Source organism: Vipera berus (genome assembly GCF_964194415.1).
Source record: "Vipera berus genome assembly, chromosome: 1".
NCBI lineage: Eukaryota > Metazoa > Chordata > Lepidosauria > Squamata > Viperidae > Vipera > Vipera berus.
The window spans coordinates 225,453,540-225,481,292 of record NC_138202.1 but is presented as its reverse complement, the minus strand read 5'-3'; the positions used below and the strand labels follow the sequence as shown (position 1 = coordinate 225,481,292).

At 44.3% G+C, this 27,753-nt stretch overlaps 1 protein-coding gene across 1 annotated transcript in view; it reads right to left on the bottom strand.

The window, feature by feature from the left end:
- ARHGEF10 (Rho guanine nucleotide exchange factor 10) overlaps positions 1-27,753 on the bottom strand; it is a gene marked incomplete at its 5' end in the record, with an annotated part of 108,630 nt that overhangs the window by 48,549 nt on the left and 32,328 nt on the right. The window contains 5 exons of the mRNA XM_081314445.1: positions 8,415-8,587; positions 18,561-18,706; positions 21,655-21,825; positions 27,067-27,159; positions 27,617-27,733. Of these exons, the coding sequence (XP_081170571.1) occupies positions 8,415-8,587; positions 18,561-18,706; positions 21,655-21,825; positions 27,067-27,159; positions 27,617-27,733 (700 nt within the window). The remainder of the gene's footprint in view (positions 1-8,414; positions 8,588-18,560; positions 18,707-21,654; positions 21,826-27,066; positions 27,160-27,616; positions 27,734-27,753) is intronic.

The following is a 27,753-nucleotide window of genomic DNA, read 5'->3' as shown; positions in this document are numbered from 1 at the left end:
GGAAACGACTAGCACGCATGTGCGGGGGAACCTTTACTTTTACCTTTAATGTTTTTTCAGCACCTAGAGCAAGGGTCTTCAAACTTGGCCCTTTTATGACTTGTGGACTTCAACTCCCAGAATTCCTCAGTAAGGCACGCTGGCTGAGGAATTCTGGGAGTTGAAGGCCACAAGTCATAAAATGGCCAAGTTTGAAGACCCCTGACCTAGAACTTCCTCTTCTGCTTTTAGGAATGGGATTTTCTTTCCTGCAAGTTTTCATTCACAAGACAGGCCAAGGGAAAGCAATGACCCTGGCTGAAGCATTCTGGGAGTTGAAGTCCACACATCTTAAAGTCTGAGAAACATTGCTCCAACATTTCACTTTGATAGGTTCTAAAGAAGAATTTGGTATTCCTCTTTCAAATGACTTCTAAGTCCAAACAGCTTCATAACGTTATTAGCAAACTGTGTTGGTGCTAAGGCAGTTCTCAAATGTTTTCTTTCGTTGTAATGTCACATAGTATCATATAAAAGAGCAACCCACCCAGTTGCATAATTTCAACAATAGCTAAATTGTACAGTAAGCCCTAACCACCATCATTTTGAGCACTGATCAGATAAGATTATTTTTTTTATCTTTATCTTGCCTTTAACCATTGTGTGCTTTCTCTTTCTCTCCTCTCTATATACAGTAGTCCACAACTCCATTTTGTGTCTTTTTTTTTTTTTTTTTTTTTTTTTTGCCACGCCTCCTGGAAGATGGCCGCTCGCAGCTGATCGCGGAGATCAAAGGATGCGAGTTTGGCATGGAGCCCTGCAGGGGGCTGCTGTTCCCTAGCCCGGATGGGCGACAGGACCCTCCGAGGCTTTGGTGGAGCCCGTAATGAGCGCCAGTAGTAACAACGGGGCGGTATTGGAAAGGGATGGCGAAGCGGCAAGGAGGCAAGGCTCCCGGACTCGAAGGGGCCAAGCGGAACGGCTCGATCAGGCTGACGGTTGAATTACAACGGCCGAAAGCAACCGGCGGCACCCTACGGCAACCTGTAAAGCGGCTGAGGATGGTCGGGCTGCAACGTGCAGTTTGCAGCCTTTTCTGGCTCGCTCAAACCAGCAAAGAGCATATACCAGCCGGCAGCTGCCGATGGGATCTTGCGGCGGTCCCCAAATCAGCTGTTAAGCGGCCAGCTTGGATGCGAGTAACCGGCGGTACCCCGCGGCAGCCTGTAAAGCGGCCGGTGATGGGCGGGCTGCAACGCGCAGTTTCCAGCCTTTTCTGGCTCGTTCAGACCGGCAGAGAGCATATACTAGCCGGCAGCTGCCGGTGGGATCTTGCGGCGGCCTCCAAATCAGCTGTTAAGCGGCCTGCTTGGATGCGCGGCATGCGGAAGCCTGCAACGGACATACAACGACCTGATCGATCTCCCTTCGATAGACAAACGGTCCGGCCCTGCAGCCACCTGCGGAGGAGCTGTAACGACCTGGGGCTGCCTACAAAGGTAGCCTGGACGGCGAGGCTCCAGAATTGGTGGCTACTGCCCCCCATCTGCCCATCTATAAGATCTTCGCGCTCCCCCCCCACGACAGAGATCTGTGGGATGATGGCCACCGTCTGTAGGCTAGAGCGCCATTTAAAACCCTCCTATATCTGGTCTGGAGGGCAGAATTCACCAGGGACCACCTGAAGCTTTATTTGGAGGTGGGATGTGCCGAAAGGCCCCCGAGATAGCAGTTATCCTCTCGGGATCATAACTTTAAGTCCAGATAATCCCTCCTTCATTTTTTCACCGGAGACTGACTACAGCCCCTCGGTCGCGATGACATCTTAGGCATGGAGATAGATGAACTACCACCGCTCATCACCGGAGCTACGAAGTTATCCACCAACAGACTATGCTAGCATTCACCGGACTCTCTCTCCTCCTGCGACCTACCCGGAGCTGGATGGTGACCCCCTGAGATCCTGATCACTGTGAGAGGGTGACCATGTTCTCAGGAGCCACTACTTCAGCTCTGTGGTCTTGATATGCAGTTGTTCCTACCAGCTCGTCCTTTACTCCTATTTCCACCTCTGATGGCTTACACCAGAAGTGAGCTACTTGCCCTGAGAGCTTCCCCACTCTCTCAGAGATGGCCATCAGACCTACGCCGCCGTTTCCTTAATGACGGGTCCTGGGACCCCGAGAGGTGGCATGGCGCCAAGAAGAGGCTCTTGGGTTTTCTTTTAAAATTTTTTGAAGGGTTAGGGAGGGGGGAGGGTCAGGCCCAGCAAATCGAGGGGAAGATCCCACCGGACCTGTCTCAGCCTAAGTTGGCCAATGGTCGCGGCAATATGAGGGCCATGGAGAGTCTTGTAAACCAGGGGGATGGGACAGGGATACCGATCCCCACAGTAATTGGGAATGGCAGCAGATGGAGGAGCAGAGGGTCATATCGTATTCTGAGATCACGCCCACGCTATCTTCTTGCTGTGGCGCGCTCTGACCCTCTGGCTCCCGCTTGCTGCCCTGGGGAAGAGGGAGGTCTGACTCCTGAGCTCAGGCTGATCTATTTTAATGCCAGGTCTGTTGTGAATAAAGCTCCCCTCATCCATGACTTGATCGAGGAGGAAGGCGCAGACCTGGCATGCATCACGGAAACCTGGCTGGGCCCAGAGGGAGGGGTCCCTCTGACTGATTTATCCCCCCCAGGTTTCCGTGTGCTACATCAACCTCGAGCTCAGGGTAGGGGAGGTGGCGTGGCGATCGTTATCAGAGAGACCCTCCATCCGCGGGAGGCCACTGCCCCTCAGATAGACGGATGTGAATCCCTCCTCTTAAGGTGGGGTCCTGGTGGTCAGTTGGGCCTACTTCTGGTATACCTCTCTCCAAGCTGCACAGCAACGGTTCTACCCAAGCTACCTGACGCCATCTCAGGATTGGCGGTCGAATTTCCAAAGCTTATGGTACTGGGAGATTTTAATCTACCTTCCCTGGGCAGTGCATCAGAAGTGGCCCGAGAGTTCATGGCCTCCATGACGGCCATGGACCTTACTCAAATTACTCAGGACCCAACTCACGAGGGAGGAAACATGCCGGATCTAATTTTTGTCTCTGGGCAGTGGCTAAATGGGATGGGTGGGGTTACTCCAACATCACAACCCCTTTCATGGACAGACCACTACCTCCTGCGGTTGGGCCTCCGTCACGTCACCCCCCGATGTCAGGAAGCGGAACCGACCAGGTGGTTCCGCCCCAGGCGCCTGATGGACCCAGATAAATTCCAGATGGCGCTTGGACCGATTCCCACCTCCCTCTCCCACAACCCGGTCGAGTCCTTAGTTAATGCCTGGCAACAGGCTGCTTCGGAGGCGCTCGACCGCGTTGTCCCTTTGCGGCCTCTGACCCGGCGCAAGTCCCGACTCGCTCCTTGGTTCTCCAAGGACCTGCGGGAGATGAAGCGCCAGAGAAGGGGCCTAGAGAGCATTTGGAGAGCCAGTCGGTCCGAGTCTGACCGAACACAGTTAAGATCCTTTTCTAGATCCTATCTTGTGGCAATGAGGGTGGCAAAGCACGCCTACTTCACCACCCTCATTGCGTCCGCAGATAATCGCCCGGCCGCCCTATTTAGAGTGGTCCGCTCCCTTTTAAGTCAAGAGACGGGAGAGGACCCCCTACATGGACGGGCTGAGGAATTTAGTAAATATCTGGTGGACAAAATTGCTCAGATTCGGGCTGGTCTGGACTCTGACTGGGCAGTATCTAACGAGAGGAAAACGATGAAGTTGGCCAAGTACATTTGGGAAGAGTTCGATCCTGTGACTCCGGATGAAGTGGACAAGATCATGGGGAAACTAAGTGCCGCCACATGTTTGTTGGACCCGTGTCCCTCCTGGCTAGTCTATGCTTCTCGGGAGGTTACACGAGGCTGGCTCCTAGCAGTTATCAATGCCTCACTGAGTGAAGGGTACTTCCCTGCTGCCTTGAAAGAGGCGGTGGTAAGGCCCCTCCTCAAGAAACCGGCACTGGACCCAGCTGTTTTAAACAACTTCCGTCCTGTCTCCAACCTTCGCTTCCTTGCGAAGGTCGTTGAGAGCGTGGTGGCACGACAGCTCCCTTTGAACCTGGAGGAAGCTGAATATCTAGATCCGTACCAATCGGGTTTCAGACCGGGGCACAGCACGGAGACGGCATTGGTCGCGCTGGTGAATGATCTCTGGCGGGCCCGAGATAGAGGTTATTCTTCTGTCCTGGTCCTATTAGATCTATCAGCGGCTTTTGATACCATCGACCATGGTATCTTACTGCGTCGTCTTGAGGGGCTGGGAGTGGGAGGCACCGTTCTGCGTTGGTTCTCCTCCTACCTCTCGGACCGTTCGCAGACGGTGTTGGCAGGAGGGCAGAGGTCAAGCCCTAGGCCTCTTAATTGTGGAGTGCCTCAGGGTTCGGTGCTCTCGCCCCTCCTGTTCAACATCTATATGAAGCCGCTGGGAGAGATCATCCGTAGCTTCGGGGTGAAATATCATCAATATGCTGATGATACCCAGCTATTCATCTCCACCCCGAACCAACCCAGTGATGCCCTCGATGTGATGTCCCGTTGTCTGGAAGCGGTACAGATTTGGATGGGAGAAAACAGGCTTCGACTCAACCCGGCCAAGACTGAGTGGCTGTACATACCGTCATCTCGTTTAGTCCAAGAGGTTCCATCTCTGACTATAGGAGGAGAGATGTTACCTCCCATTGATAAAGCACGCAATCTGGGCGTCCTCCTAGATTCACGACTCAGTTTTGAAGATCACATTGGAACCGTGGCTAGGGGGGCATTTGCCCAGATTCGTCTTATATACCAATTACGCCCCTTTTTGGACCGAGATGCCCTACGTACAGTCACCCACGCACTCGTTACCTCCCGTATTGATTACTGTAATGCTCTCTACATGGGGCTGCCCTTAAAGACCACCCGGAGGCTTCAGCTGGTGCAGAATGCAGCTGCGCGGGTTGTGATGGGAGCTTCCCGATACTCCCATATTACACCCCTCCTGCGGGAGCTGCATTGGCTACCAGTTGCCCTCCGGGTGAGATTTAAGGTGCTGGTACTTACCTTTAAAGCCCTACATGGCTTAGGTCCGGGATACTTGCAGGACCATCTGCTGCCGGGAACAAATTCCCATCGTCCAGTACGCTCACACAGAGAAGGCCTCCTCAGGGTACCGTCAGCTAGGCAATGTCGGCTGGCGACCCCCAGGGGGAGGGCCTTCTCTGTGGGAGCACCAACCCTATGGAATCAGCTCCCCCCTGAGCTTCGGATAGCCCAAAACCTCCAATCCTTTCGCCGCGGCCTCAAAACACACCTGTTCCACCAAGCTGACCTAGACTGACAGGCATCTTAATTAATTTATATTTAGTATTTTTAATTCATTTTTAAATTCTCTAATTTTTTATTGCACTGATGTTCTCAATTTCATTTATCTTGATTTATGCACTTATTATATGTTTTATTGTGAGCCGCCCTGAGTCCTTCAGGAGATAGGGCGGGATATAAATCCCATCAATAAATAAATAAATAAATAAAAAGCACCCATTCTTCTCACCACTATGAAATAAAACAAAAAAAGCTACACAAAGAAGACATAAAGAACAAGAACGGGAACAATACATTTATAGAAAATAGTGCTTCCCAGTTGTATTAGTAGTATAATTTTAACCATTCTTAGCCAACTGGTTACAATAGCTGGGAATTTTTCTAGTCTTAGTATCCAGAGACCACCAAGATGGAAAAGTTGGAATAAACTATACAGACAGGAGCTGTGCTCAATTCTAGACTGAAATGGAAAAGACAGGTAGGACTAAATTGTTTCTAGGGGGTCCTTAAAAAATCTCTGCATGCTTTTTATATTATTTATGCTACTTTGAGAGTACCACTGATAAATGTATCCAATGCAAAAAGAAAATTCTCCTTCCAGTTGAGATCTACTGTTAAAGATTCTATAGGCATGCAGTTTTCTTGCCAGCACTACAGAAGTGGTTAGCTACTGGCTTCTTCTGAGATTGTTTATTTTTTAGTGTAATTTACAATCCTGGAGATTTCTCATCTAAGTACTAACTGGCAGCAACCCTGATTAGCTTCTGAATACGGACTAGGTAAACCAAGTGCTGCCACCTGCTGAGCTAATCATTACTTCAAGCCATTACTTCATTACTTCAAGGAAGAAACGGATGGAAACTAGTCAGGGAGAGAAGCAACCTAGAAGGAGAAACTTCCTGACAGTTAGAACAATTAACCAGTGGAACAACCTGCCTCCAGAGGTGGGGAATGCTCCAACACTGGAGGTTTTTAAGAAGAAACTGGACAGCCATTTGCCTGAAATGGTATAAGGTTTCCTGCCTGAGAAGGGGGTTGGACTAGATGACCTCCAAGGTCCCTTACAACTTTTATTATTATTATTATTATTATTATTATTATTATTATTATTATTATTATTATTATTATTATTATTATTATTATTATATATTTCACCAACCCATTACCAAAAGTCATCAACCCAAAGTAAATAGCTTCCTGCAGTGTTGATCTTTCATTCTGGCAGTTTTCTAACAAGGGTGAAGATGGGTCATTCTTCAGCCATACAGTAAAACCAATTTTGCAACAAAAGTAGAATTTTCTTTTTATTGTGGGAAACAGACTATGTATGCCTCTCAGAAGATCTTCCCCTACCTGTCTTATTTATAGATTTAATGTTTAAAAAAATAAAAATTGGAAAACTGCTGGAGATACAAAGGGTGCAGATTAAGTGGATATATTTCAATGTGGGAAATTCTCCAAATTCCATTGATTAATCCAGATTAATACACAGCGGCTACTGAAAACGGAAGCTTAAGTGACCTGCTCTAGTTGTGAGCTTCTTGTGTGAATGATTGCCCATGCAGCTCAAACACAGAAAAGAGAAATCACTAGCTGAAACATAATATGTACTATAAGTAGTCCTGGACTTACAACCCTTTGTTTAGTGACCGTTTGAAGTAACAACAGCGCTGAAAAAAGTGACTTATGACTTTTTTCCACACTTATGACCACTGCAGCATCCCCATGTTCACTTGATCAAAATTGAGATGCTAGGCAACTGGCATGTATTTATGATACGTTGCAAAGTCCCGAGGTCATGTGATCACCGATTGTGACCTCCTGACAAGCAGTCAATGGGGAAGCCAGATTCACTAAACAACCATACTAACTTAACTGCTGTGATTCCTCACCAGCCAGTGGATCCGGCAGCTGAGTCTGAGGAATCAGATGAGGAGGAGGAGGGGCCTGTACTGACATCAGAGTCAGAGGAAGGCTCTGAGGAGCTCCAAGACTTACAGTCTGACGAGGAGCCTGGCCCCTCTACTTGCAGTCAGGCTGAGACACAGCTGTGCTGGGAGCCTGAGTTGGACAGTGATGAAGCACAGCTGGGAAATATTCAGGATGCACGAAAACACCGGCAAGAAAAGAGAGTAGGACAGAGGAATGCAATGGGGTGGCTCCAAAGGAAAAGGAAAAGGCATTAGGAAGCCACGCCTTGGCTGAATAATCAAAGGGAAGGTGTGGGAGGTGCTGGTTGCCAAAGGCAACCGTTCATGTTGAGGATTGAGTTTCTGTAAACTTGTGCGTTTGCCTTGGACACTGACTCAGGTCTGTGAATAATAAAAGGGGTTGGTTTTTCTTGCGGTTCCTGCCTGCTTGTTGGAAGAGGGGTTGATTTCTCCTTGGGAGCATAACAAGGACTCACATAGGCTGGGACAGAACATTAACAACTGTAGTGACTCACTTAACAACTCTGGCAAGAAAGGTTGTAAAATGGGACAAAACTCACTTAAGTGTCTCAGAAATTTGGGACTCAATTATAGTCATACGTTGAGGACTACCTGTACTGATATAAAATATATACATGCCAGTCTCATAACAAATCCTTAGGATGTTTTCTGAATACAAGTAGTCTTCAACGTACAACCACAATTGGGCCCAAAATTTGTGTTATTAAGTGAGACATTTGTTAAGTGAATTTTGCCCATTTTACAACATTTTTTGTCAGAGTTGTTAAGTGAATTACTACAGTTGTTAAATTAGTAACAAGGTTACTAAGTGAATCTGGCTTCCCCACTGACTTTGCTTGTCAGAATGTTGTGAAAGGGATCACATGACCCTGGGGCAGAGTTAGTGGCCAAGTGTCTGAATTTTGATCACGCGATGATGGGGATGCTACAATGGTCATAAATGTGAAAAACAGCCATAAGTCATTATTTTCAGTGCCATTATAACTTTGAATGGTTACTAAATGAACTGTTGTTTTAAGTCGAGGACTACGTGTATTAACATTAAAAAAATAATAATGTAAAGATCTTCGTAAGCCTTTCAAGCCCGTCTATATTCACATTGTGAAGCACATTCACAAATAATAAACGGCTGCTACTTACTTGGCTTGGCATTGGTAACCATGATCTCAGAAGATGACTGCAAAGGGAACCTGCAGTTCTCTCCTTGACCATCATTACTTCCATACTCTATGACGTCGACATGCCCAAGTGGCACACTCCATTTTAATAAGTACCTCTGGCCACTCACGACACCACTACTTTCATGGGAAGAGCTGAAACAAGGCCACAAAAATGATGAAAAGAGGTCATTTTTTTCTTATATTTTCAGACTTTTTTTAAAAAAAAATGTTCTCATACATAAATCTCCCTGGTGTATAACTTTTTGTTCTAATTCTGCAAGTACTTCCCAAAGAAAAAGTCCCAATGGAACAAAATTGGATTTAGAGATGCTGCTGCCTTATTTTTTGTCTGGCATTAACAAAAACCACAAGGTAAATTGCAGATGTCATTGTATTATATATGAGGTAACATGATGTAAACATTCCCTAGAGTGTATATGTTAACCGCACAAAAGTATCGTCAAAGCATATATTTAGGGAAGCCGCCTGACAGGAATACACGCGGGAACTTTGACAGCTGTCAAAGTTCCCCGTACTGCGCAGGCGCCTCCACTGACAGCTCGCGGCTGTCAAACTCCGGACCGTGAAGAAGACTGAGCTGTCAAAGCGTCCGCCACACTGCGCAGGCGCAGCCACTGACAGCTCGCGGCTGTCAAAACACCACACCACGAGGAAGCCGGAGCTGTCAACAGAAGACGACGCCGATTGGTCCCTGCCTGACACGGCGCCAAAATAAATACATCTGATTGGTCCTCGCTACCAGCTGCCGGCTATAAAAGCCGGACAAGTTATTCTCTGTTTGCCTTGCTCTAATAAACTTGTTGTTAAACTAGCCTGTCGTCCCGAGCAGTCCTTCGGCTACTTCACTGGCGACGAAGGTGGGATCGCTCCGGAGCTGAAGTCACGGCCGAGGAAGAGAGTTCCCGGCAAGAGCTGACACGGAAGTTTTAACTTCCATCGGAGCAACCCAGGACCGGACGACATGGCAAACTTCGGCCGTGTGAGGGAGTTTGATACCCGCCATCCCGAGAGATGGCAATCACACCTCGGCCAAGTTGAAGGATTCCTTCTCGTCAGTAAGATCACTGACGACCGAGCAAAGGCCGCCGCCCTGCTGTACATCAGCGGGCCCCCGGTGTACGACGCAGCCGTCGGGCTGTTCAGCCCAGTGCCCATCACGGAAGTCTCCTACGCGGACCTGGTGGACCAGCTGAACAAGTATTACATGCCGGCTCGCTCGGAACTGTACTGGCGGGTGCAATTCGCACAAAAGAAACAACGGCAGGACGAGCCCGCCAACGAGTTCATCGCTGGGGTCAGACACGCCGCGCGGAACTGCTGCTTCCCCGACCTGGAAGACCGCATCAGAGATCAGGTGGTGATCGGTCTGAGGGACGAGAAGCTACAAAAAAAACTGACGTCCAAACCCGACATGAATCTGGCTGAGCTGACCAGGGAGATCATGGCATACGAACACAGCCACAAAAAGAAGCCGACGAACACGACCCCAGAGTCCCCGGCGACCGTCTACCAGGAAAGCGCAACCTTCAGCGACAGCGGAGAGTCGGTAGATTTCACCGATGGAGAAGCCCTACAGCGCAGGATGGAGCACCGACAGCCGAGGAGGGGAAAAACGTCGGACCGCCGAGGATCCAGGGACCCTCCACCGCCACCCCCACGTTACGTGCAACGAGCCGCCTGTGCCAGCTGCGGGGGCAACCATGCCCGTGGAAGCTGCCGTTTTAGGAACGCAAAATGCCACAACTGCGGGAAGACTGGCCACATCAAGCCGGTGTGCCGCAGCAAGGGCCGGGACAACGTCAATGAGGTGGAGGCAAACCCCCCAGGTAGGCCAGCTGCCCAGGCCAACAGGGAAACCCCACCAGGCAACCGGGTTGAGACAATCGATAGGGTAAACTGCATAAGTTCCAAGGTTAAGGTCTGGGTCAGAATTCAGGGGGTGCCTTGCCACATGGAGGTGGATTCAGGGTCAGCGGTCTCCTTAATTTCGCTAACTACTTATCAGGAGATCTGTCAGAAAGGCCGAAGACAAATTCCCCTGAAACAAACTCAGGTTCACCTTGCAGACTTCCAGAAAACCCCTATTCCGTTGGAAGGGAAAGCCAAGGTCCTTGTACAGTATAAGGGGTTCAAAGGCACCCTAGAGGTTCTAGTTACGCCAGGGAACCGTACCAACTTGATAGGGCTTAACTGGTTCACTCCACTAGGCATCGCCTTATCAGGGGTTAATACCATCCAAACACCCAGCCTGGAAGCCGTTTGCGAAAAGTACGCCGACGTTTTCGAGGGCACTTTAGGGAAATATACAGGTCCCCCCATTTCCCTGCAATTAAATCCAGCAATCCAACCAATTAAAATAAGAGCTAGGAGGGTACCTTTCGCCCTCAAAGAAAAAATTGAAAACGAGCTTGACCGACTCGTGAGTCTAGGGGTACTAGAGCCAACAGATGGGGGAACCTGGGAGACCCCTATTGTCACCCCAATCAAACCTAATGGCGAAGTGAGAGTATGCGCTGACTATAAGGCGACAGTCAACCTAGCCCTCAGCCCCCATGCTTACCCGGTGCCAGCGGTAAGGGACGTATTTGCTTCCATCCGCTCTGGCACCATTTTCGCCAAGCTTGACCTCTCGCAGGCGTATTTACAGCTGCCTGTCACAGACGACACCGCGGAAGCGCAAACTATTGTCACCCACCGCGGTGCTTTTAAAGTTAAGAGGCTTCAGTTCGGCATATCTGCAGCCCCGGGTATCTTCCAGGGTATCATGGAAAAGACCCTGAAAGGAATACCCGGGGTCTGCCCCTATTTCGACGATGTTCTCATCGCCGGAGAAAATGAAGCTAGTTTAGCTGACAGGCTGTCAGCTGTGCTGAGCCGGCTCAGAGAAGCCGGTCTCAAACTTAAGAGGGAAAAGTGCTCCATTGGAGTCACTTCTACAGAATTCCTAGGGTATAAAATCGATAGCCAGGGCATCCACCCCACCTCTGAGAAACTAAGGGCTATTCAAACCGCACCCAGCCCTAGGAATAAGCAAGAGCTTCAATCCTTTTTGGGACTGTTAAACTTTTACCATGCTTTCATTCCCCACAAAGCCACTATTGCAGAGCCTCTCCATAGGCTCCTCGACAAGGGTACAACTTGGTCCTGGACCAAGGAACATGAAAATAGTTTCCAATCGTTAAAAAAGATCATCTGTCAAAGCTCAACCATCACCCTTTTCAGAGAAGACACCCCAATATGCATCGCTTGCGATGCCTCTCCCTACGGAATTGGGGCAGTCTTAAGTCACCTACTCGAGGACGGCACACAAAGACCCATAGCCTTCTATTCTCGCACTCTGACCAAAGCTGAAAGAAACTATGCACAAATTGACAGGGAAGCCCTAGCGATAGTAGCAGGGGTCAAAAAATTTCATGATTATCTGTATGGAAGACCATTTACGATATTTACAGATCACAAACCCCTGCTAGGCATATTTACTTGGAATAAAATTACACCACAAATTCTCTCCCCGAGAATCTTAAGATGGTCAACGTTCCTAGCAGCCTATTCTTATCAACTAATACATAAACCAGGTAAGGAATTGGGTCATGCTGACTGCCTCAGCAGACTGCCCATACAAACCAGGGACTCAGATCCAGCCCCAGCCAGCCAAATTTTAGCAATCTCTCAGCTTCCAGAATGCCCCCTGACGGCAAACATTATAGCTAATAATTCAGCAAAAGATAAAATACTTGCCAGAGTCCTCAAATGGGCCACAACAGGGTGGCCAGCTCAAAACCCACAACCCCAATTCCAACCTTATTATAACAGGAAAAACGAGATTTCAACACATAGAGGATGCCTGCTATGGGGAAATAGGGTCATCATACCAGAGAAAAACATAGACCAAACATTACACATTTTACATGAGGGGCACCCTGGAATTGTAAAAATGAAGGCAATGGCTAGAAGTTATGTATGGTGGCCTGGCATAGATAAACAAATTGAAAGGTATGTGGGTGGGTGTTATACCTGTCAGGAGACCAGGAGCGAACCCCCCCAGGCACCGATCCATAAATGGGAGACTACAAGGAACCCTTGGTCACGTATACATATAGATTTTGCAGGACCTATCCAGGGCCAAAGTTTCTTAATAGCAGTAGACAGCTATTCCAAATGGCTGGAAGTCACGCCCCTTAGAAAAACAACGTCCACAGCCACTATTCAAGCCTTAAGAAAAATATTCGCAACGCACGGCCTACCTGACACCATAGTTTCCGACAATGGACCTCAATTCACCTCTCGTGAATTTCAGATCTTCGCTACGAAGAATTGTATTAGGCTGGTCACGTCGGCGCCGTTCCACCCGTCGTCGAACGGAATGGCTGAAATTATGGTACGATCCACGAAAGAAGCATTAAAAAAATTCGTTAAAGGGAACTGGCAGAGGCGACTCAGCCAGTTCCTCTTATCACAACACACAATGCCATGCTCCACAACGGGCAAATCACCGGCGGAATTAAGATGGGGGAGGAGGCTAATAACACGTCTCGACAGACTGCACCCCGACACATACCCAGAAGAAAAACAGCACCCCCACCCCGGCCGCACACTCAAACCTGGTCAATTAATATGGGCAAGATCATACACAGATAAAAACAAGTGGGTTCAAGGGACAGTAATAAAACAAACAGGGCCCATCTCATACCTCATAGCTACGCAGGCACAGGGCAACATACGCCGCCATATTGACCAGCTCAGACCCAGACAACCGCCACACAATTCCGAGCAACCAACCAACGCCGACTTACAACCCCCTCCGGAAATGCTGCCTATCCCAAACCAGGAAGTGGAACACCAAAACGAAGAACCAGAACCAGACCATCCACCACCCCTTCGCCGATCATCCAGGAATCGAAGACCACCCACCTACCTAAAGGACTATCAGTGGGCAGGGTCAAACATCCAAGAGGAAAGAAACGCACCAGGGGAGGGGTAAGGGGTGTATTATATATGAGGTAACATGATGTAAACATTCCCTAGAGTGTATATGTTAACCGCACAAAAGTATCGTCAAAGCATATATTTAGGGAAGCCGCCTGACAGGAATACACGCGGGAACTTTGACAGCTGTCAAAGTTCCCCGTACTGCGCAGGCGCCTCCACTGACAGCTCGCGGCTGTCAAACTCCGGACCGTGAAGAAGACTGAGCTGTCAAAGCGTCCGCCACACTGCGCAGGCGCAGCCACTGACAGCTCGCGGCTGTCAAAACACCACACCACGAGGAAGCCGGAGCTGTCAACAGAAGACGACGCCGATTGGTCCCTGCCTGACACGGCGCCAAAATAAATACATCTGATTGGTCCTCGCTACCAGCTGCCGGCTATAAAAGCCGGACAAGTTATTCTCTGTTTGCCTTGCTCTAATAAACTTGTTGTTAAACTAGCCTGTCGTCCCGAGCAGTCCTTCGGCTACTTCAGTCATCAAGATTTTTCTCACTTTTAAAACAAAAGCAAACTGAACTGTAAATGTTTTACTAAATTACTTCTTTGGTTAATGAGCAAAAATTTCCAGGGGGGGAAAAACACACCGGGGGATTTATTTCTAAATGAAGTACAAAATGTTATCATCCAAAAGGAAAAGGCCCCATTTAATTCCCATTGCTCCACAGGACACTGAATTTTGAGGAAACACCTTGTGTAACTGCTCCAAGATCTTGAATGCAGATGCAAAGCATAAAAACACCAAAATATGTCTCTCTGTGTGTGATATTTCCAGAACATACAAACCATGCAAAGAAGTGAGAAGAAAGTATTAATTGAGTGGGTTAAAAAGAGAAGCAGAAAATTTTCCAAAAATCCAAGAGGAGCAAACAGCAAAAGGAGAACTGGACTAAATAATATTAATTAATATTATTAATTAGTCATTAATAATATGACTAATAATGGCTCATTATGTTTATCAAAAGCTTTTTAAAAACATATCTAAAAACATTTTCATTTATCAACAAGAATACAAAACAGAAAAACAAACATCCAATGCTAACAATGGGGGAAAAAAAGAAAAACAGCACTAGCAATAGCACTCAGAGTTATATACCGCTTCACAGTGCTTTACAGCCCCCAACAATCTGGGTCCTCATTTCATCGACCTCGGAATGATGGAAGGCTGAGCTGGTCAGGATCGAACTCCTCGCAGTGACCAGTGAATTAGCATGCAATACTGCATTTTAACCACTGCATCACAGCTTTTGTACACAAAAAACCTGTCTGTTAAGGTTTTTACAAGGTACTAGTAATGGTGTTCAAAGCCCTCCATGGCAGGGGGCCGGAGTACCTCAGGGAACATCTGCTGCCGGCATCAAGCTCCCTGCGCCCTGTGCGTTCCCACAGAGAGGGCCTCCTCAGGGTGCCACCGATCAGAGAATGTCGATTGGTGGCCCCCAGGGGGAGAGCCTTCTCTGTGGGCGCTCCGGAGCTGTGGAATCAGTTACCGGTAGAGCTCCGGATGGCGCCCGATCTTCGCTCCTTTCGTCGCGATCTCAAGACGTTTTTGTTTGTACAAGCCGGCCTAGCCTGATGGGGATTGGTGGGGTTTTTTTATTTTTTGTATTCTTAATTTTATCTTTGGGGTTTTATAATTGTATATCAATTGTTTTAAAATTGGGCAATCATTTAATTTCTTTTTAATATTTGTATTTTGTATTTTACTCTTGCCCTGTGAACCGCCCTGAGTCCTCAGGGAGAAGGGCGGTATAGAAATATTATTAAATTAAATTAAATTAAATTAAATTAAATTAAATTAAATTAAATTAAATACCCCAAATGTCAGATATATCTAACATTGAACATAAAGAATCCATCCTGGCTGGATATTATCTATCTTATTATCTATCTATCTATCTATCTATCTATCTATCTATCTATCTATCCATCTATCTATCCATCCACCCATCCATTCATCCATCCCCACCTTGAATTTTACCCTGGCAAGGCCTGCTTACTTGAACATATTCAGTTGCCATAGGAATGCTGTTGGATAAGAGCTTCTGTGTAGCAAGAGATCTACATTTGCAGATATATGCCACCCACGTAATTACATGAGACTATGAAATTTAGAACAAGGCATTGCACAGCAGGGATGCAAAAATGCAGCAGATATGTAAGACTGTTACAGGATCCTGTCTGTAGGGAGTGCGCTTTCAAACCTACCACAGTGTATTTACATGCATTATATGTGAGAGTTTGAACTCAGAACTGTGGATTTTTAAACTTGTGCTTTTCTCATACTAGCATAGACGAGGGGGTCTCCACACTCTTCAGTTCATCCATCCCTTCATGAAGTTTCAAACTGTTCATTAACTCCCAAGAACTTATTATATGAAAATAATTTAATAAATACTACTTTAACTAATAGTGTAATGAATAACAATAACAACCATCTTCTCCTGGTTACATCTACCCGACCTACCAGAGAGGGTAGGTAAGGAATGTGGTGGATCTTCTCTCCGAAGAAGGTACATCTACTGGGACCAAGAAGGGCCTCCTCTGGGGTGGCTCCCTCCCTGTGGAACACAATCCCCGCAGAAATAAAATTGCCTCCTGAAGACCTGGTTTTGCTCAGAGTAAGACAGAGCCCTTCAAGTGGCTTATTTGATTGACTGTTGTCACCAGAGGGATCAGGGTAATTGTTTTTTATTGCTTTATATTAGGTTTTATCTTTGTAAGCCACCTGGTATCATTGACACTATGTTGGGCAGCCATATAAATTTTCTTAAATAAAATAAAAATGAACAACAAACTTCTTGGATAGTCCTATCAATCCTTGTGGTTCAATACTGACCACTTTAGGAGACTGTGTCGACATAGACCTTATTTCTATAATCTTGCTTCTATAAAAGCAATAGCACTTAAACTTACGTACTACTCCATAGTGCTCTACAGCACACTCTGAGAGGTTTACAGAGCCACTCTATTGCCCTCAGCAATCTGAATCCTCATTTTACCAGCCTTGGAAAGATGGATGTTGTGAGTAAACCTTGAGCTGGTCTTGACTGAATTCTTGGCTGTGGGCAGAGTCAGCTTGCAATACTCCATACTAACCACTGCGCCACCATGGCTCATTTTAATACTTTAAATAAAGTGGATTTATATCTGTGAGGATTTTGAGTGCAAAACAAATGCTTGAAAAGTTCATTTAGAACAGAGGTGTCAAACTCAATTTCATTGAGGGCCGCATCAGCATTGCGGTTGCCCTCAGGGGGCCGGGTGGGCATGGCCAGGGTGGGCGTGGCCTACTGGGTGGGCGTGGCTAGAGTGCGTATGGCCTACTGGGTGGGCGTGGCCAGCTCTACATCGTTCACATCAAGGGTGCCTATGGGGGCCTGGGCAGGAGTGGGACAGATCTGAGGGTCTCTGGAAGAAGGAGGGTCTCTGGGCCAGGGCCAAGGCAATGGGGGCCGTTCCCTCATTTTTTCCAGGATGGCTTCACGGGCCACATGAAACCACTCTGCGGGCCGGATCCGGCCCCCGGGCCTTGTGTTTGACATGTCTGATTTAGAAGGATGTGATCTAACAGGCTTTTTGTTCTTTTACTTCCTCCCCTACAAGCATACACTGTGCATTTCCCTTCTTGAAGAAAAATGAAGAGAAAGAAATCCATAAAGATGCACACATATTATAGCAGTGCAAAAAGTAACAAGCTGACTGGCAAAATATTTCACTGACATTAATCTCACAATTCTAGAGTTGGAAAAGTTTATTGTTTACAAAAGGACTTTTAAATGAAAAGCCTAGATACAGTCACCTCTGGGGTTGTTTTTTTTTTTTTTGGAGGTAACAGTTTTTAAGAAGTATAGCGTCAATCTCCTCTAATTCTAGATATTCCAGATTATTTTCTGAAATGCAAATTTTTGCCAGCAGTAAGTACTGGAAATTTTGGATCTTATCTCATCAGGGCCTTCTACTCTTGCATGACTGGCAAATTTCATTTGTGTGGACAACTGGGAATTTGGCATTTTTCTTACTTTTCCTTAAGTTAAGAAATTAAGTAATAAAAAGCTTCTAGTTCTTAAATTATCTCTAACACATCTCACTGTCTCTACATCAGTTTTATTTAATCAAGATCCATCCCATTCTGATCCTTATACCATCTTCTTTAGCACTGTTGTTCAATTTGCTAGTATGCTGAATATTTGTTCATTAGTAAATGTAATGATGTGGAGGATTGAAGTTGGTTGCAGTAACAATATTACTTAGGACAAAAAAAGGAAATATAATTCAGCCTAGATTACCCTAATACCATTAGACAAGAGAAGCAGGGGATGTTAAGGATCCCCTCTCTTAAGGAAGTCCATCTACTACCATAGGACCAAGAAGAAGGGGCTTCTCCACCATGGCTCCCTCCCTGTGGAACATCAACCCTACAGAAATACGGAGGTCCTCACTTTGACACTCTTTCAAAAGGCTCTGTAGAGATGGTGTTGTCAGCAGGCCTGGTGACCTTAGGGTCACGTGGATCCTATCAGGTGGGTGGTTTGACTGTTGTCATGGGGAGGGGAGTATGAGGGTTTATTGGCTTTTTTACTGGGGTTTTACGTATTTCTGTAAGTTGCCTGAAATCACTGTGGGTTGGACAGCCGTGTGAGTTTTCTTAATAAAAAAAAAATTCTTCATTCCTTTCAATCCTTGTTTCCATGAGGTCCATGCATCCCTTTATATATTATTTTTGTTCCTTTAATTTAAAATCTTTATTTGGGGAAGGAGTGGAAAGAGCTAATCATTCAGTTATAACTTTTCAAACTTTGATCTCAAAAGTTATTAGATTTGTTGGCCGCTCTCTCATCTATCTATGTAAATATCCTACATATATATATTGCATTTTTATCCTACACTGCAGCTTTGCCCAAAGCCAAAGAGATGAACGTGGGATTTTTTTGCTTACAATACAATGAATGTTCTCTGCCACTAAGTAAGAGCCCTGAATTATAATCCATGGTATATATGTAACCAAAAACCACGTAAAATGGACTCGTTGTAGTACACCAAAAAAAAACTTTCCTAGTTCATGTGTCTTATCTCTTATGCTTTAGCAATTATTTTATAGTGTGTGAGTAGAATCTTACCGAATATGCACAGTAGCACACATGAGTACATCGTTTAGCATAAAAAGACGTCGTTCTTTGGTTTTCATGATCTCCCCTTTGTCTGTATAAACAGTTTCTAACATATCATCACTTCGGATGAGGTACCGGTTGCCACTGCTGAGTAACTGAATAATACGAAAAGATTTCAAAACATAGTATTTTTACATCTGAACATATTCTGCTTTAAAATATATGAATCAGTTTCATGAGTCCATAGAATTTTGTTATGTGATAAAATTCTTCCTTTACAATTTTGTATCTGTAGCATCATGATAATCAGGTATCAATCAATTAATCCTTCATTTCAGTCATGGATCAACATAAAATACAAACGAAGAAAAAAAAATACACCCATTTCAATAATAACTGTGACACTTATAAGAGATAAAAGTTAAGTAAAAGCCTGATTGCTAATTTAATACTATAATATTAAAAAAGTAAAATCTGTCTCGATAAATTCGTAATGTTAAGAGTAGGACTACAGACTAAAGGGGGAGGGTCTGAGGGCCCACAAAACAATGTAAAAACAGATGAATATTAAAACAAATAAAAGAGGAATTCTCAGTTGGTTTACTGATACCCTGTACCAGTGGTGGGATTCAGTTGGTTCGCACCAATTTGGCAGAACCGGGGGCTAATTTTTTGTTGCCCAGGCCCAGAACGGACTTCCAGAAGTGGCATCCGCACAGATAACCGGTTGTTCACATATTTGAATCCCACCAGTGCCCTGTGCCCTTAATTATCTGTATGCAAATTTTAATTGCCACCAGGCAAAATCAGGCAACATTGTATGTAATGAATGGTTCCTTATCTGAGAAGATAAAATCAAGAAGAAAACTTTCATCATGACCTATAACAATAAAGATAGAATTATAGTTTCTCAACTACATATATAATAGGGGCACTATAAAAGCACAGATGTGGTGATCTCAATAGCCTTTGTGCTACATGGACAAGTTCACATAAATATGGGGACTCTGGTTAATAGCAATAGCAATAGCACTTATATACTGCTTCATAGTTCTACAACACTCTAAGCAGTTTTACAGAGTTAGCATATTGCCCCAAACACTCTGGGTCCTCATTTTATCAACCTCGGAAGGATGGAAGACTGAATCAACCTTAAGCCAGTGAGGATCGAACTCCTGGCAGTAGGAAGAGTTTGCCTGCAATACTGCACTTTAACCACTGCACCACCATAGTTCTTAAACCTCCTATTAAGAACTAAGGAGGGTCAAATAGCAAACCTAGCTTTGTTGTTACGCAGGGGAGGTTAATTATTATTATTATTATTAATTTTATTTGTATACCGCCCTTCTCCCGAAGGACTCAGGGCGGTGAACAGGGAAGTACATATTAAAAGATAAAATACAAAAATTAAAAGAGATTAAACAAATGCCCACAGCTCTTACAATAAGTTAAAACACATTAAAAATAATAAAACCCAACCCCATCCCATCAGGCCAGGCCAGCTTGTTCGAAGAGATAAGTATTTAGATCGCGCTGGAAGGAGCGCAGGTCGGGCGCCATCTGGAGCTCAACCGGAAGACGGTTCCATAAATCCGGCGCGCCCACAGAGAACGCCCTCCCCCTGGGGGCCACCAGTCGGCATTCTTTGACCGGTGGCACCCTGAGGAGGCCTTCTCTGTGGGAGTGTACTGGGCGGAGGGAAGTTGATGCCGGCCGCAGGTGCTCCCCAAGGCATTCCGGACCCATGCCATGTAGGGCTTTGTAGGTCAATACCAGCACCTTGAATCTCACCCGGAAGACAACTGGAAGCCAATGCAACTCACGGAGCAGAGGTGTAACATGGGACTATCGGGAAACTCCTAGCACAACTCTCGCGGCTGCATTCTGTACCAGTTGGAGCCTCCGAGTGGTCTTCAAGGGCAGCCCCATGTAGAGAGCGTTGCAGTAGTCCAAACGAGAGGTCACGAGCGCATGAGTGACCATACATAAGGCATCCCGGTCTAAATAGGGCCGCAACTGGCGCACCAGGCGAACCTGGGCGAAGGCCCCCCTAGTCACAGCTACTATATGGTCTTCTAAAGAAAGCTGTGAATCTAGGAGGACTCCCAAGTTGCGAGCCCTATCTAATATATACAACTATCTGCCTAGTTCTTGCCTTGAATAAATTATGTGAGCTCCTTTACGGGCTGGAATGTGGCTGACCTCATTCTGGCATTACATCTAGGGCTCTTTCTCAAACAATTTTTTTAACCTGAGTGTACCCCACAAGAAACTATAGCTCAAGTTGTCTAGAATGGCTTGTTGCCCCCAAAATTGTAACTGATCAGTCAGGACTAATGGGATGGCTTCTGATGGGAAAAAACTGACATACAACTTTACTCTCTGCATTCAATAAATTGGTTATGGTTCAAGAAAACCTGCCAATAAATTGATTAGTCTTCAGAATGTCAATGGCGATGGTGTAAGAAGGACACTCAGAGCCTTGCACATCTATCCAATGAATACAGCCTTCATCACACATGCTCCTATATTGGCTCCCCCCACTTGGGATAGAAAATCAAATTCAGTACTATCAACATGGTGGCAATTAATGTCCATGAAACAAATGGGATGTACAGTATTTGTATAAAATACATATTAGGAATAATTATTTAAGAAAGCCTAAAAATTTTAGAATCCATCGGAACTGGCAGAGTTGGCATGCTCTAGGTTTCTTTATTATACACTGTCATTCAGTGGGACATAGGACTTATGCCTTCTCTGTCACCATGTCCTGCACCAGAGAGCAGGATTCCTCAGAGATCTGGATGGCTCTGATCCTATTGGCCTTTCACAAGACATTAAAGAACAAGATGCTTGCCCAGACATTTGGGTCAAAGGTAGGCCTAGTCCCTTTTTTTTTGACTGTTTGGTTTACTAATTGGAGGGGAAAAGATTTTCCACCCCAGCATGTGTCACCGTATGGTTTGTATATTGATTTCATGAACTATGTTATTTTGGGTTTCAGAGTCACCTTTGTGAGCTATGCAGTTGCACACATATTTCAAAAAAACATTCTTAACAAGAGAAATAAGGGAAAAACAAGAAGTGCAATTTTCCAAACCTTGTTCAGGTAACGCTCATTCATGGCTTTGGCTATTTGTTTTATTTCACAGCGCTGATCTGCATCTCTTTTCCTTTCATTTAATTTCTCTGCCAGCGTTTCAAGTTCTGTGAGAGCCATCTGTAGAGGCAGCCTGTCTGGGTGGCCTTTAGTTGTGTTCTTCAACATATCCTGGACATAACAAAAAGGGGAAAAAAAGTTTGTCATGCTCTGACCCAGCTAATTCAGCTTATTTTTCTTGACTAGAAAAAGGAAGTCATTTAAACATATCTGTCGGACAGCTACCCTTTCCAAAGCTACAGATTCAATCTTTTTTAGGCTTTGTCTGCTATGTCAAGTGAGGTACACTTACCTAATTTTAGAAAGCACCTTACAATCCAGTTACAAATTCTCTGGGCAATTGGTTCCAACATCAAACTGCTCATAAGAACTTATTTTTTTTCCTAAGGCTCACATGAAATTTGCCCTCTTGTAACATTATGCCACAGCACTGAGAAAGAACAAGTCTTCATCCTCTTTTGTACAGGTAGTCCTCGACTTGCAACCTTTCATTTAGTGACCAAAGTTACAACGGCACTGAAAAAAGTAACTTATGCCCATTTTTCACCCTTATGACTGGTGCAGCATTCCCATAGTCACATGTTCAGAATTTGGACGCTTGGCAACTGGCATGTATTTCTGATGGTTGTAGTGTCCCGGGGTCATGTGATCACCTTTTTGTGACCTCCTGACAGGCAAAGTCAATGGGGAAGCCAGATTCACTTAACAGCCATGTTACTAACTTAAAACAACTGCGGTGATTCACTTAATAATTGTGGCAAGAAAACAGGGCAAAACTCATTTAACTGTCTCGCTTAGCAACAGAAATTTTGGGCTCAATTGTGGCTATAGGACGAGGAATACCTGTATGACATTCTTTCAAGTCATTTGAAGGATATGATCATATCTCTTTCCCCACAAGCTTAAAAATATCTAGTTAATAAAGCAGAATGTTTGTAGCTCAGGACTGAAATGAGGGGTCCTTGCTTCTCTCCAAGCTTGGTTGTTTTCTTGCAGACATTTCATTACCCAAACTAGACAACATCACAGCACTGATGATGTTACCTAGTTTGGGCAATGAAATGTCTGCAAGAAAACAGCCAACCAAGAACATCTGCAAGAAAACAACCAAGCTCAGGAAGCAGTATGGACCCTTCAGATATCTAACTTTTTCAATCTTTCTTTGAAAGATTTAGTTTCCCAATATTCCTCATTTCTTTTTTCTGACCAAACAAGAATAAATGGAAGGATTATTTCCTATAATTTGGAATTAACTGAGCTTGATGCAGCCTAATGCTTCATTTGCCTTTTTTATAGCCATATTACACTGCCAGCTTACATATATTCACTTAATTATCATGTCATCCATACTTAATCAGCTTGCTGATCAACATGTCACGGAATACTTTGTAAAATGATTCACTGCAATCAAGGTACTTTATGTTTACAACAGTCCATTAAGGAATTGCCTAGTCAAATCACAAGAAAAGAATAGTCTGACAAGCTTTCATCTTGGCAAATCCGTGTCTTATTCCATATTCATTTCAAGGAGCTAGCAAATCCGTTTATTATCTATTTTAGGATCTTCCCAGGTACTGCATCAGATCCTTTCCCCCCTCTCATTTTGGAATGATATGGACAAAATTTGCCCTTCTCCTGTAGATTGCCACTTCATTGGTTATATAATATTTTTCAAAACGAGTATCTAGGGGTTTGGCCAGACTAACCAACTAATTCACTCACTCACTCAAGTCCTTCATTACCAAAGAATGCACTCTAACTGGTTCTGCAGTTTTAAACTCACTTGAAAATATTCCTTGACCACATTTCTATTACTCTAAGGATTCAACTCTGCACCTTCAATCTGCCCTTCACAATTTCCTGATGACACTTTGGTGTAACTGCCAAGAAATAAACAATTTTAGGGCTCCTTTAATAATAATAGTAATCAACTTAGTACTAGCAATCTTTATAGTTATACTACAGATATGTTTCATCAAAAGGATGTTACTCCAAAGGCCAGAAAAAGTAGAAGACCAAAGGACTGACATTTTATATTCTTTGCTCAACAGAGTCTGACATAATCTGGCAAGTACACATCACGGTACTGGAATTTAACATGATCAATATAAATATGTACCGCAGTTTCCGGCGTATAAGACTACTTTTTAACCCATGAAAATCTTCTCAAAAGTCAGGGGTCGTCTTATACGCCGGGTGCTGAAAATTTAGGGACAGGGCTGGCTGGAAAACCTGGAGCGGATCTCCCATTTAGTCTGCGCAGGGAAAGCGGGACCAATTGGAGAAGAAGCTGCAGTCTGTGATTTTTTTACAGGCTGGGGTCTGGACGTCTTTCATTCTAAAGTTGAAGAGCAGCTGTAGTATATCCCAACTTGAAAGGCAGGTGGGGAAGGCAGCAGCCAGAGCAGCGGCTTAGCTCTAAGGACACATTTGACTCAGGAACTGGGCGGGCTGGCTGGAAAACCTGGAGCGGATCTCCCATTTGGTCTTTTTTTTAAAAAAAAATCCCATTTATATCCTGCCCTTTTCCGAAGACTCAGGGTGGCTTACAATTTAAAGCACAAATCAATGTGATTAGCAATAGCCTTCATTCTGTGTATATGTCTGTTTATTAGGGCTTTCACACCCCCCAAGCAGCATTATTACAAAGCCAGCTTATTGCCCCCAACAATCCGGGTCCTCATTTTACCTACCTTGGAAGGATGGAAAGCTGAGTCAACCTTGAGCCTGGTGGGATGCGAACCTGCACTAATTGCAGGCAGCTGGTGTTATTTAAGGCTCTGCGCAGGGAAAGCTTTAGAGTGAATTAGGAAAAGTGAAAAAGTGAATTAGGAAAATAGGGAACGGTTGCTGGAATTGGGTATGTGTAGCTTAACGAAGAGAAGGGTGAGGGGTGACATGATAGCAGTGATCCAATATCTCAGGGGCTGCCACAAAGCAGAGGGAGCCAAGCTATTCTCCAAAGCACCTGAAAGCAGGACAAGAAGCAATGGATGGAAACTAGTCAAAGAGAGAAGCAACCTAGAACTAAGGAGAAACTTCCTGACAGTTAGAACAATTAACCAGTGGAACAACCTGCCTCCAGAAGTGGTGAATGCTCCAACACTGGAAGTTTTTAAGAAGAGACTGGACAGCCATTTGTCTGAAATGGTATAGGGTTTCCTGCCTTAGCAGGGGGTTGGACTAGATGACCTCCAAGGTCCCCTCCAACTACTTCTTCTTCTTCTTCTTCTTCTTCTTCTTCTTCTTCTTCTTCTTCTTCTTCTTATTCTTATTCTTATTATTATTATTATTATTATTATTATTATTATTATTATTATTATATTATTATTATTATTATTATTATTATTGTTTAATCCACTTGCACTGTTTTATGTTTACATGTTTGATGACAAACAGCCTTATGTTTATAAGTGACAGTTTTCCTACTAAGCACCTGCATGCCAAAAGCATTTGAATTAAAATTACCATATTAAAATCAAATCTGATGTTTTTTAATTTTTATTTGGTGTGCGTTGGAAGAGGGGTAGTCTTATACGGCGAGTATAGCCCAAACCCTATAATTTAACAGGAAATGTAGGGGGTCGTCTTATACGCCGGAAAATACGGTAAGTATCTGTATTGCCATTGCTTTCACTGTAGCTACCAGATCGGGAATGTTCTTGCATTCTGTTCCTCTTTTCTTACAATTTTTGAAAATAACTGTAAATTTCATGCAGGTGACAACAGGGTATAACTTGTATCATTTCTTGACTTAGGATTTGACAGGATAATTGAATTTTGTTTACATGTATAGCATTCAATTGCATCAATATCTAGTAGACATTTAACTAGGATCATAAAACAGGTGAATACAATAATTATAGATTATTGGGGTCCCCAGGGGGACAAACATTACTGGAGGTAGCTGACTAGGTAAGAAAACCTCATCCCCGTCTCATCGATCTCTTAGTTCTGGTTTCAGTATAGTTTTAAAATCTGAAGCTGTGTAATTTTCATGTTTTAATTATTTTTAACACTTGTTTCAGGACTTGTAAGCTGCCAGAGTCACCTTATAGGGGAGATGGGCAGCATAAAAGTTGAATGAATGAATGAATGAATGAATGAATGAACATGCTTAACACATCTTAAAAGCTTTCCAAAGCTGTTTAAAACAATCTACAGTTGAAGCCTCCTACCCACCAAGAAAATAATTCTATTGCCTAGGCCCTAATATCAGAAAGCTCTAACTCATGCACATTCCAGCTAGTGGCAGAAAACAATTGGAGGTTGTCTTGAGTCATAAAATCTTTTATACGCAGTTAATAGAACTCCGAAGTAAATTTTTGAAGGATTATGCACGATGGAGCGATAGAAAAGAAACAGCAATCAACCTGCTGTATTCTTTACTGCTTGAAGTTTCTAAAAACTTGCTGGAAACATAACATAAATTGAGGTAGTTTAATATGATGGCTGGCACATACATGACCATGATGAGATTATTGTGTGGAAGAGCAGAGTAGACCTAATAGAGTTGCTTCAACTGAGTGAAGCTACTCTGGATCACAACTCTTATCTACAATGACCTGGTCTAAAATAAAACTCAGCTCTCAAGCTTTGGAAGAATCTAGTCTTGCTTCTTAAGAAACGACAAGTTACTGACCTCATGTGTCCAGTTTCTCAGACATTTCCCCCTATTTAACACCAAAGTTATCAGTGTTGAGCTTCAGGTAGCTCATGGTCTTCTAAGTGCAAATGTCAGCTGGTGGACTCTTGTGGAATACCACAAAGGGAGATCTGGGAGCTAAAAATTAGATGCTCATCATTACTTACAGAGTCCAGTCCTCCAAACTGGGTTGGAACTGTATAAAAGCATGGCCATCTAGCCAAGCTAGAATCCAAACTAGCCTCCTCAGAAATAACCCTTAATGAACAGTATCAAAATTGGCCAACAGATCTGACAATAACTGAATGGGCCATGTTAAACAACAGAGAGAACTGTCTCGATACTATGCCCCTATACTAAACTCAAAGTAATATTGATTTTAAAGGAATCCTAAAGTTCCTTTCAATGTTCTACAAGAACACTAGCAAAGACATAATATCCAGGAAATTAATGGCTAAAAAGTTATGACTGTCATATACAAAGAACAACATGGGTGACTCTAAAACCAGGCAACAATCCCATAAATTAAAGGATAAACTTTGCACTTTCAGGTACAACTCAGAAATTAGTCACAGAATTGATTTTCAATGACAAAACAACTAACAATCAGATCCTATTACCGTGTTAGTGTTCTAGCCAGTACTATTCAGCAAACACCAAGGAAGATGGCAAACTCAAGCAATTTTAAGAATTGATACATGACTTGCCTGTAATAGAAGGATGAACTGAGGAAAACGTTGTATGGGCTTCATCATTAAGCCATAAAGAGTGATTCTATCAGGACTAGATTCTTGACATTGCTGTAATGAAAAAAGTGGTTTTTCTTATATTAGCCACTGAGAGTTTCTCAAGAGGAGCATAGATAAAATGTATGTCTCATATTCTGGCCACTAAATGAGAAGAGAGGACTCACTGGAAAAGATCTTGAAGTTAGGAAAGATTGAAGGCAAAAGGAGAAGGGGATGGCAGAGTATAAGATGGTTAGATAGTGTCACTGATGAAACATTAATTTGGGCAAACTCCAGGAGACAGTGGAGGACAGGTGGGCCTGGTGTGCTATGGTCCATGGGGTCATGAAGAGTCTGACACAATTTAGTGACTGAATAACAACAACAAGCATATACACATATTCATGGATAATCTTAAAGCTGAGCTAAACACTGGATGTTCGATATTTGTCAAATAATTAGTCTCCCAGATAATCATGTTGCTTTGATAGTCTACAATCACAAAGGAACCAAAATCCAAAATGCACACCTTTAAAAACTCAAGGAACGCAGGTTTTGTAGCACATGTTTTCTTGAGAATCCCCACAGCTGTGCTAAAATTGATTACATACTCACTGTAGGCATCTAGTACCATGGATTTAGAGAACTAAATGACACAATAAAAAT